The 12,375-nt window shown below is 44.7% G+C and overlaps 1 protein-coding gene across 1 annotated transcript in view; it reads left to right on the top strand.

The window, feature by feature from the left end:
- Positions 1-12,375, top strand: part of LOC135250769 (potassium voltage-gated channel subfamily H member 7-like) — a 97,790-nt gene that overhangs the window by 70,342 nt on the left and 15,073 nt on the right. Inside the window, exons 10-14 of the mRNA XM_064327414.1 lie at positions 333-576; positions 3,356-3,561; positions 3,676-3,760; positions 4,452-4,679; positions 8,395-8,551. Of these exons, the coding sequence (XP_064183484.1) occupies positions 333-576; positions 3,356-3,561; positions 3,676-3,760; positions 4,452-4,679; positions 8,395-8,551 (920 nt within the window). The remainder of the gene's footprint in view (positions 1-332; positions 577-3,355; positions 3,562-3,675; positions 3,761-4,451; positions 4,680-8,394; positions 8,552-12,375) is intronic.

Below are 12,375 nucleotides of genomic sequence, written 5' to 3'. Positions count from 1 at the left end.
GTCAGGGCTAATAAAACAATTAACACCAGAAGTTGGCATGAAAACCAGAAACAGATATGGCCCTCGTTGCCCACCTCTCATATAGATGATCATGTGATGGATCCCTACTGGATGCAATGCAGTTATTTTCTGCACAAATTAGAAATTTTTGTAAAGGAAAAAAACTGACATGGCAAATGTGTTCAGTGTTTTTGAACTGCTTGCGCAAGGTTTTCAAATCTCCAGAAAAGCCCATCACCCTGACTGCACGTGTCGAGCGTTGTCGCATATGAATCTCACGTCTCTGCTGGCTGCCGCCTGTGCTCTGACCTTGTGCTTTGCAGGTCTTAAAGGGCTTCCCAGAATGCCTGCAGGCCGACATCTGCCTGCACCTCAACAAGACCCTGCTGCAGCAGTGCAAGGCCTTCCACGGAGCCACCAAGGGCTGCCTGCGCGCCCTGGCCATGAGGTTCAAGACCACCCACGCCCCTCCCGGCGACACGCTGGTGCACGGCGGCGACGTCCTCACGGCTCTCTACTTCCTGTCCCGTGGCTCCATCGAGATTCTGAAGGACGACATAGTGGTAGCCATTTTGGGTAAGCGACACAAGTCCTTTTCTCACGCTTTTGGTGGTCCTGGCTGGAGATAGCTGTGGTTCATCTCCTACTTCAGACAATTCAGCAATGCGGTTGTTTCCTTTATCTCACCGCTATCTTTAACTCCGTGTTCCAGTACAATGAAGGATCTTCCATACTTCATATTTCAAATGCATCTCATTTCATGCTCCTAATCCTGGCTCTGTGGTTCTTTTATTCTGCTTGGATGACAGACAGAGAAACGCTGCCAGCTAATTTTGTTATATAAACACCCTGTTTAAGTGCAGATGGAAAGATTCCGTCTGAAATGATGCTAATGTTGTGTAAATATTGTACCTCGTATGATACCGTTTCCAAAAGCACACAGCTGGATCATGAATATTTCAATCTGCCTCTCATTTGATTGTGCATTCTTAATTCAACGTGTCATTAAAACCACGAATGTCGGGAATTATAAATTGTCACAGTCTGTGCACACGGTTATTAGCCGGAGTTAACTGAACCTATTCCTCTGGGGTCTGTGGAGAGCCCCGTATGTGACAGGTACACTGTGCTAATGTGGGAGGAGCAGGAGATTAAGTAAGGGAAAAAGGTATGTGGTCCCCAGTGAAAAGCCATGATGTAGCATAACAGGTTTCAGGGTGGGGGAGGGGGGGTACATAAACAGAGATCTCTCAAGGTGAATGCCGGTTTACTTGCATGCAAACGGCTAACCACATCCTGTCGTTGTGAGGGGTGGGGGGGGGGGAGCAGCAAAGAGAGCAAGCTGGTATGCAGCCACATCTCCCAGTTCCCCTCCTGCTGCTTGTGTGCACGCACCCGCCACATTTAACACGCTGTTTTAGTCAACAGAATTTTGGGAAGCGGCTGTGGTTCTTTTAGCGCCAGACGAGGCTTGCGCGTTGCTCGTTAAACAGCTCACATTTCTGTTGTATGGCAGGGTTTGCTCCGACTTCCGCGGTTGAGGGCCAGAGAGAGAATCCTCAGGCCCTGCTGTTTTTAAAGTATTGGCACTTTTCTGTGGGACTGACGGGGAGGCATGCCGTTTCCAAAAGGCGGCGAATCACGGGAAAACCTGGCGTCTTGAGAGAACACTGCGTAACAACTGCCACTGCATAGCTCTGCAGTAGGTCTTTTTTTAGCAGAAGGCAAGAGTGGAGAGCGGGAGAGATGAGGAGGGGGGGAGAGATTTTGGATCTTTTATTATTTTGGTTTAATTGTCAGCTCTCTGTGAAGAGGTGCAGGAGAGGACGGCGGCAGCTGCAGCTGCTGATCTGCGGTGTCATTGACAACCCCAGGATGCAATTAGGGGATATCTCCCCCGTCTGTGTCACACAGAGAGGCAGGCAGGTGTAGCAGGCTAAGCCTTATTTAAACGGCCCATTTCTCACAGAATGAATACTCTTTGGCGAGGCCACTGATGTAATGGGGTCAGGCAGAACCTGTAAATCGCAAGCACGACACTGCACAGTGACGCAAAGGAATTATTCTTCTCAGGGCGAGTTACACAGACTGCTGATCTTTTTTTTTTTTTTGGCATTCATAAATTTACACAATCATTTATTTTTTTTCTAAAAGGAGGCCCGCTAAGCACAAATTAGAAAAACGGCTATAAAACTGATCGCACCAGCGCTCCGCGTAACTGCAAATTGCAGCCGGAAGGCACCTGGCTCATATGCGAACCTCTGAGAACTGCTTGTGCGGCATTTTTGAAAAAATAAAACTGCCCGTAAAAGAGTAGGGGCCAGGAAGAGGACACAGAGTCCCTCAGAGTTAGACTTCCTGTCCGCTGTGCACTGAGTCCCTCAGAGTTAGACTTCCTGTCCGCTGTACTAGCGGTAGCCCTGGGCTCTTGTCCGTTACACACACGCCAAGCTGACCCAAGGCCTGCACGCGTTTACATGCCCCTGTGCTCTCTCCCGTGCAGCGGTGGGCCTATATGCCCGGTGTGAAGCCCTGTGGTCAACCACTCTGTGTAGATCACATCATACTCGTGCTGCTGCCTGGGCTTATACACAATATTCAGATCAACAAGCCAACCATGACTGGGCATTTACCCAGACCTGGAACCAGCAGAAACCAGTCTCCAGAGGTATAAGATGCCCTTTAAGACTACTAGTATAAGACTCCATAGGAAGTGGCCCTACTTTAGGAAGTTGCAACTGTATCTCTTCAAGTAGTCAGTTTTCTAATCAAATGTATCCAATGTATGCATTTGCCCTATTGAATCATCTGTGTTAAAGATACGAAAATACAGCCTAATAACAGGCTAGAGCCAAAGTGCTTCCGATTTCTGAAAATGTTTCTATTTAAATAATGCAATAGGGAATTTTATATATACTGAATATTTCTGATAATTCTTAAAAGGTGGCCATTGCAGTGCTGATACTCACTCACAGAAAACAGAACCACAGTAGTTCTGTCAATGCTCACAGACAGAACACAACCACACCAGTGCTAATAATACTCAGAGAGGCCATACCTTGCTGGTGCTGATAATTCTTACAGAGAGAACCACACTGGCTCTGATATTGCTTACAGAGAGAACCACACTGCTGCTGATAATGCTTGCATAGAGAACCACACTACTAGTGATAATCGTTACAGAGAGAACCATACTGCTACTGATATTGCTTACGGAGAGAACCACACTCATGCTGATAGTCTGATTGTGCTTACAAGGAGAAGACTATTGCTAGTAATGCCTGCAGACAGAATTGTATCAGGTTGCATACTGCACACTGTGGTTACCTTGCCTGAACTCTGCTCTCTTTTCCAGGAAAAAATGATATCTTTGGGGAGATGATCCATCTCTACGCTAAGCCTGGGAAGTCCAATGCAGACGTTAGAGCTTTGAGCTACTGCGACCTGCACACAATCCAGAGGGAGGATCTCCTGGAAGTGCTGGACATGTATCCAGAGTTCGCCGACCACTTCCTGACCAACCTGGAGCTCACGTTCAATCTGAGAGACAATAACGCAAAAGTATGTTCGTAAAGAGCCATTTTTCATCAAGTTCCAGGCCTCTCCCCAATACTGCACTGTTATTACCCAATATAGTAAATGCATTTTGTAACCTATATATTTGTATTTGTACAGACTAGCTATTCACAAGCAAGCGATTCAGATGAGGAAGACGTTAAATGTAGAAGGAAAATTTCCTTTCAAAGAAAATCCTCTGCAGGTTGGTTACACTTCATTCTATTTTCTTTTTACCGTGAAGCCATATTCATTGACTGAATTCCACACAAATCCAGTGGTTAATATGTTCAATGGTCAGTGTCCTCTTGCCACTATAACACAGTGGATCTCACAAATCTCAGGTGAGCCAGACTTTACATGAGATGAGGGGCACCTCTGTATTGACTGATTTATATCAATACAATATAGACCTGTTATGAGGACATTGAGGGAGAAGCAAAACTAAACTGTGTACGTTCTTTTAAATTCAATTCAATTGAGCATCTTCAAAAGAAAATCTAAATTGCAGTCTGGCAATGGCTGTGAAGTCTTCACCTTCGCAATGAATACTTCTGAAACATAATAGATATCCAGCTACCCACAGAAATGATACTTCTGTATGTGCTGGAGGGAGCAGTGTGGGCAATCACACAACTATTAATGATGTAAACTTTTTAATGCTGAAGTGCTTCATTCAGACTTTTCTTTCCAACTGCATTGTAGACGCACACGGGCGACGGCCGTCCTGGTCATTTTTCAGTTGTTTTCTGAAGTTCGAAGGAGAGGAGCAGAGCGATTCCCTGGAGTGCAATTTACTCCTTATTGATATTTTGCACTGAATGTCATACCCTGCAGAAGCCTGTGCTCCAGCGAGCGTTTCACCGACCCTGTTCTCTCCCATCGCTGTTTCACAGGGGGAAAGAACAAAGAGGCGGAGAATGATGATGAGAAGGAGAAGCAGCTGCACTTGTCTTCCAAGAGTGCATCGGAGGACAAGAAAGACTCGGCGGAAGAGGAGATGCCCCTGTGCTCGGGGATCATGGGATACCCTTCGGTGCGGGATCACGCCCTGGGACTCGGTCTCCATGACAACAAAACCATCCCTGTGAGAGACAGCCTGGCCCAGAGTGTGTCTTATAAAGGTAAGGCTTTTAGCACTCAGACTTCCCACGTCACTGCTCCTGAAAGCCTTGGGGCTCTTTGTAACACAAACACTTACCTATCCACATAAACTTCTAATTAAAATGATTTATTTGCCTCAGATTCAGATACCATTAAAAGACCCTCTTGCGGAAGCAAGAAGCAGCCTATATGGTTGCTGTCGTAAATATAGTGATGGCAGAAAAACACAATAAAAGTAGGAGGCTATTTTTATTATTCTGCAGCATTTTTCAAGATAACCGGTAGACTATTATCCTTGTTGGACATAATTTTTGTCTAACTGTCGGTGGTGGTGGTGGTGTGAATTGTTTTGAAACTTTTTAGAAATAAAAATGTACCCATTTTTTATTTCTAAATTTCCTATATTCTCTGAACATGATTTGGCTAAAGAACAAAATAAAATGTGTATTATTACTGTCATCAGTTACAGATCATCATTTTATTTGTACAGCACTGTTTACAGAAAACTGTCACAAAGATGCGTTACAGAGAAGCAGAAAAAGAGCAAATAAACAGGTCTGAACCCCCAAATAGCAAGCATGTGAGGCAAAAAAAAAAAAATCTCTGGGGAAACCCAGCTACAGAGGGGAAGCCCATTCTCTATTGGCCGGCCTGGGGTAAAATCAATCTGTGGTTTCTCCAGTGATACCACTTCTGTTCTGTGCCTTTTGTCTGGCGTTTTAACGTGATGTCGCACCTGGATGCTGATGCGGAACCTTAAGAAGTTTTTGAAGCATGTTCATCAAGAGTTTGTTTTCATAACAATGGTGAAAAGGCCTTTTGTCCCATCACAGCCTGATTAGAGCCTGCCTGTATTTGAGGCTGCTGCTGTCCCTGGTTCTGAAGGATGCACAGGCTGTGAGAGGAGACGACCAAAGAGGAGAAGCAGCCCCCCCCCCCCCTTCTCAGCATCACAGGAGGATTACATCATTATGGGGTGTGGACTGCTGACACATCCGCTTAAGCAGATATTAAACTTCATCCTCCATAAACTCTCGGCAGTGGTCCGTAAAAAAAAAAACATTAATTAAAAATTATATTCCTGACTTAGTTAAAGTATTACAAATGCTCAGGACCAGCCGCATAATTATCCAGCAGGCGACAGGACAGCAGCCAGGGCAGAGTCCGTGAGACAGCGCCGACTGTGACAACACACCGCTACGTAAGAGAAACCGACTTCTGCCGCTGAAAACAAAGCATCTGTCGCAGCACACCGCCTGCTGACTCTGCACAGGTGGGGAGGGGAGGGGGGAGGGGAGGGGTGTGCCGTAGTGGTGCTGAAAACGGGAGCAGAGGGAAGCCTCTGCAGAGCCGGTTCTTTTCGAAAGCTTAAGTCGCGCCGCGGCCTCGTTTTAAAGGCTTTGGCGAAATCCGCCGCCCCGCCGCCTTCGCCGAATGCGTCCCCGGCGCGCACGCGGCGTTCCGCTCCTCTCGTCTGGAGGACGCTAATGCCTCTGTGCCGCTGAGAGGCGGCGTGTCCTGAAGTGACTCCTTGGGAAGGGGGGAGGTCCGTGATTCCGCCGCCCCAGCCGTCCGGCTGCTCGTCACGCCGCGCCGTCTGAAGCTCTTCCTCAGAGCGCTTTCTTTAAGGAGATTAGAGGCCGCGGCTATCAATGGCGGCGGTTTCACGGTGCTGTGTCGTCACGGCGCCTGCTGCCTCTGCTGGGGACATCGCTGGCTACGGGGTAAACACCCGTAGACATCGGACGACTTGAATTGTAATAATTGAAATAGCGCGGAATGTATAACACTGATGCTGATTCATACCTGAGAAGAGTTGTTTTCTAAACTGTTTACTCCTGGTCATGGTCAGCTGGGGGGGGGCATGAAAACTCCACACAGAAAGAGCCTTGGCGGGGATTCAAACTCAATACCGTCTTGCTGTGAGGTGTTAGCACTGCTCACCGCACCCTCTTTTGGAAACAAATATACAGTAAGCTCTATCATTTTTGGGACAAAAACTTTTTTATTTTTTATTTGGCTCTGTACTGTATTGTCTCAGGTGATGCTCTGCCTGGTCTGTATGGCAGCCATCTTCAGCTCCTGCTTGTTTTGCAGCTAGTTGCCTTACATTTCCTCTTCAGCATATAAAACGCATGCTAAATATGATTCAGATCAGGTGAATGGCTTGGCCAGTCAAGAATTTCCCAGTTTTTGGCTTTGAAAAACTCCTTCACGGTTTTAGCTGTATGTTTGGAATCATTCCCTTGATTTAGGATGAAGCAGATAAGATGCTTTTGTGCACTTCAGAATTCATTCTGATGCTGCTATCAGCAGTTATATCATCAATGAATACAAGTGAGTCAGTACCCGTAGCGTATTATACCCCAGCTTGCTAGTGAACTGTATGTCACTAAGTATGTGTGTACATACATACATATATACATACATAGCACCATACAGCTTGCAAGCAAGCTGGGTGTAATACATTATACCCTTTGGTCTTACAGTTAGTGATAGCAATGATTTATATAACATTATAAAGGCCTATAATTGCCTATGAGTTGTTATGAGTGCTTATAGCAGTGAGGCACTATAAATACACCTATAAGGCATTATATTATATTATGTTTTGCTTCATAGAAAGTGCTACCAAAATATTTCCCTATAACACTATATTGGAGCTCACTGTATAAATACATAAATTTAATTAAAAAGATATGCTTAAGTTTTTGCTCCTTTAATCTTTTGTGGCAATTCTATGAATGTGGGTGATTAAATAGATATCCACTGCTATAGATATATGAGCTTATCCTCAAACAGTTTAAATGAAAGTGGCCCTTCACACACATGGCTAGTAAACTTGCAAGTAGAACGAAAGCTGAAAAATCTTTTGTTGCTGTAAGAAAATGTGGGAAGCATTGTTCTGAGAACAATGGCGTGTTCAGTTTCCTGAAAGATATGGCTGAAACTTAAGATAAAGGTGAAACTACTCCTTTTAACATTGAAAATGCTTTTTGTTGAGATAGATTACATAGAGTAGGTGATTATAAAGCTCTCACTCAAGCACAAACATGCGCACACTTGCACAGTGCCAGTCACAATTAAATGTTCATGAGTTCATGAGGGGGCTATGAAATTGGATTGACACAGCAGTGGGTGATTCTTGCCCTAAATCATTTTATCGCTGAATCGTTCCCAGCAGGAGCGTTTTAACATCTGGCTCTTTCTGTACCGCTTTAACTGCCGAGCTGCTTGAGGCCCATCAGGCCGAGCGTTCCTAATTAACGTTGTCTCTTTCCATTTTATCCCTTTTTAAATCCATAAATGACCGATGTTCTGGGTGACACAAAGGAATATAGCGCTGCTTATGTCAGAGATGCCGGTTCATAGCCAGGCTTTTTTAGCGCGGGTATATAAGAGCCGTCCGGTCGGCCAATCCGGACCCGCCGAGCACAATCGGTCGCATCGATCAGCGTCGGGCTGGCTTTCGCAGGTGTCCGCTCGAGATAATCCAACCGGGCCTGCGCGTTCCGGTCACACGCTGGACCGCTGCGTCCCTCTCTCACCGCAAAGTCCTCAGGCGACGCAGAGCTAATGAATTACTAACGACGGGGCCGAAGCAAAAAAAAAACGCCCCGGGGAAGATTAATAGCGCTCTATTTCGGTTGGCTCGCTCGCGAGTGATTAATGGCGGTGGACCCGCGCGTAGAAGCCCGCCGTTTGCATTCGTTTGCCCGTTTCCTCCTCCGGCAGACCTGCACGTTGAGGAGTGGTCCTGCGAGAAGCCCAGGGAAGATCCGGACGAGTCGGCACGGCTGCAGGACGCGCGAGCCGCGGACGAGACGGAGAGCGAGATCACGTACGGGGAGGTGGAGCACCGTTTGGACCTGCTGCAGGAGCACCTGAACAGGTGAGCGCTCTGTGGGTTGCGTTCAAGACTGGGGCGGCAGTGTAGCACAGTGGGTAAGGAACTGGGCTTGTAACCGAAAGGTCATAGGTTCAATTCCTGGACACTGCCAATGTACCCTTGAGCAAGATGCCTAACCTGAATTGCGTACCCTGTTGCAAATAACCGCACCCTGTTGCAAATAACCTAGGTTTATACTCTCAGTTTTTTTTATAAGAATTTTTCACCAGTTGCATTAGCATTTCTCAGATCCATCTAATTAATGTGTGTCCAGTTTATGCTTCCCTCCTCATGACAAGATATAAGGAAGGTTAACAACGGCAACAGGCCGTTCCACCTACTGTACCTTCTCTTATTGTTTTGAAAGTCTTTTGCAAGCATCTAACGATGTGTCATCACAGTCCTCTGCGTCTACTATGTCTCTGCAAGCGATCCCGTGTTTAAAAAAACCTCTCAAAAAACAACTTAGTGTCAGTGCACGGTGTACCTTTAATTAATGTCCACCTGCATCTCCCTGGATAATAAAAGCAGCCATTAAAGAGCTCGGAGGCAGAACACGCGGCGTCGAGGTCCAAACAGCTCCGCATTAACTGCTGATGTGCTCTGGTTTGGCTGGGTCTGAAACAGGCCCGGAAGGGAAATATGAAAGCATAACACAGCGGCAGGCTGTCACAAACGTAGCCCGCGGCAACAGAAACCTCGCTCCTGGGTAAATATCTAACTGCATCAACATCAATCCCCCCAAAGCACATGATTAAGCAGAGAGCGGCAATAATAACAAACCGCTCTCGCAAAGCGGGTCTGATGCTGCCTGGTATTTATAGCAGCGATGATCACAGCAAAAACAGAAAAAAATGAAACCAGGTGACACAGCGCTGGCAGAATCCTGCCTCAGCACACTTCCCCTTCTCCGGTCTCTGACACATTTCGCCGGTCTACTCCCCCGACACACGTGTACACTTGCGCTGTCTTTCGCCCGCAGTTCTATCCAAAATCGTGACTCTCCTGTCTGTCTTGAGTTTAGCGAAAGGTTGAAATTGGAAAATGTTTGCTATGTGAAATATTTGCTGGCACAAGGGGCCCTATTCTGGTGACAAAGGTAGAGTTACAAATTATTTTCCCTCCTTTCTGATTTGTCTGGTTTTAAATAATTGAAATCATTTCAATTGAAATTTTACTTAGATCCCTGTGACTTTATTTTAAAATGGGCTACTTTCATTTTGTAGCCATACATCATTGTTTGAATTGGCCAATAATCAAACCAGGTGTAATCCAGGTCTTTACCTTCCTCTGGCCAAACAAGCAATGATTCTGAGGATAAGTCCACAGACATTTCCACCAAATTCAATGACTTAATATGAAAAATCACAATTGTGGTGGTTAAGAACTGGTACGCCGGTAGTGAGTGTGGGACTAACAGCATTGTTCCTGAGAACAGGAATTGACTGCAGGGTTGAGTTGCTCTAATGCAGCTCCACATTTGTGCCCTTCAAATTTTATTAAACCACAGTATCATGCCGATTGCAGAAACAAAGATGATTTGCCACTCAATGGCATTTTTAACCACACAAGGTGTCATGAGTAGCCTGTTAGCACAACTATACAAGAAAATGTATGTACTGGTAAATAAATGTGGCTTTTATTATATTAGGGAGTGTTTCAGTTAGCCATACCACCACGCACTCTGCTCCTGCCGACTGGCTGAATCTAAGCAAGTGTGGGCTTGGTTAGTACTTGGATGGGAGACCACCAGGGAATACTGTGTTGCTGCTGGAAGTGGTGTTGGTGGGCCAGCAGGGGGCAATCTTCCCTCTGCTCAAATAAACCCCAATGCCCCAGTGCAGTGACGGGGACACTGTGCTGTAGGAGATGCTGTCTTTTGGATGAGACGTTAAACAGAGGTCCTGACTCACTGTGGTCATTAAAGATCCCATGACACTATTCGCAAAGAGTAGGGGGTTCCCCGGTGTCCTGGCTAAAATCCCAGATCCGGCTCTCTCAAAAACTTGCCACGTAATCATCCTCTGATTTAATTGGCTAAAAAAATGTTCTCTCCCTCCTGTGGAGCTGGAGTGGACCACTCATTCTCAAACTCCTATTTTTCAGATGCTTCACTATCATCTTCACTAATTTATAAGAAAGCACTAAAACTGTGTTTTCTGTTTCATTTCTTTGGCAATTTTAACTAGCAAACTGCAAACCATGAGCCATGCTTTTCGGGCAGTTTCAGAAAATGAGGAACAACAGGAAGTGGTGCTAACTGAGTGATTTAAATGCAAGACAATTAATGTGTTCTGGAATGTTCTGAAGAAGTCTCTCACATTTCTTAACTAATTTGATATGACAGTAAGCTGAGGGGCATTTTTTACATCTAAGAATTACACGGTGACCTGCTTAGATGTGCACAGCAGAAAAATACAAATAAATATTTGTGCATGCATATAAACACATGAAACTGAGTAGGAGCAACACACCTCATCCTTTGCAGGAAAACTCTATGCTTGCTGCTCAGAATTGCAGATCTGCAATGGACAGTCAATACTACTACAACTAGTAGCACAAAAACTGTAGGTCTGTGTGTTCTCCAAAACAAAAACATAACAAGCTGTACAGTAAATCTTATAAGGCATGTAGCCCAAGTATGTAGATACTGAAACTGAAATATGTTGTATTTCATGTTTCATGTGAAATGCATGTTGAATTGTAAACGAGAAATTTCCACTGTTTTCTTATGCTACTTCTCATGTATCCAAACTCACAACTTTTTAAAAATTTTTGTTAGACCTAATGTTATAGAGGGAGTTGAGTATTTATGGTTTATCAGTCCGTAACACTGAGCTCTGTGTCTCTGAGGTTCTATTTTATTTTAGGCTCAACCACTGCTAAAATGAGAATATACTGAGTAAACACACATCTTGCTCCTCTAGTTTATAGGCTGTCTTGACAACATAATTTGTCTAAGGAGGCTTTTTCAGTTGCCATAAATGTGTATTTCGGGACAGGGATATCGAACATGACAAGACTACCAATTCACTATGACCTTTACGCACAGGAATTAAAGTGAAAGATATCAGCCAGTCGTGTTGGACATAATGAAACCTGGTGCATTACCATCTAGTCAGGAAATTACCACAATTGTGGTGGATACACCTTCATTCACAGTTTCACAGATTAACCTTGCATACAAAATTAGGGCCTATTTTGCTTCTTGTCATGCAATAGACACTGTTAGCCGTTGTCCAAAGCTATTGGCAGGTAAAATACATTTTTTTAAGTGACTGTAAAGGTAAATCCGTGAATGGCTTCAGACTACATTGTATGGGGTTACTTTGTATGTATTAAGCATAAGCAAACAGTAAGAGAAATCAATTGCCTTGCAATGACTTATTTCAGTCTAAATATTTCCATCAGTTCCTATGTGTGGATTGAATGGGTGGAGTTCAATTTACCAGGCGCTGAGCTATTGGGTTCATGACGTCATGAAGGACCTGATGTAATGGCCAATAAACATTTTAGTCTCATTGTATATCGCCTCCCATAGTTTGAGGCAAATAAAAGTATTCTATCCCCCTAAAACAGCCTCTTTGAGCCTGAGCGAAACACTCCTTTGCCATAGAGAATTGTTGTCGGCATTATCAATATAGATATAGATATATATAGCTATCAATATAGATTATAATATAGAATATTCTGCTCTGCTTACAGTTTCATTTGTATGAGTTAGCAGATGGTGAACAGCACCAATAAAGTTCCAGGTTCGTAAAATGAGGGTCAGGTACTTTACTGGAACAATCATTTATTGTAAAACTGCACAGAAATAACAGAAA

This window comes from Anguilla rostrata, chromosome 3 (genome assembly GCF_018555375.3).
Source record: "Anguilla rostrata isolate EN2019 chromosome 3, ASM1855537v3, whole genome shotgun sequence".
NCBI classification, from domain to species: Eukaryota; Metazoa; Chordata; class Actinopteri; order Anguilliformes; family Anguillidae; genus Anguilla; species Anguilla rostrata.
The sequence above is the reverse complement of the archived record's forward strand: the minus strand, read 5'-3'. Positions and strand labels throughout refer to the sequence as shown.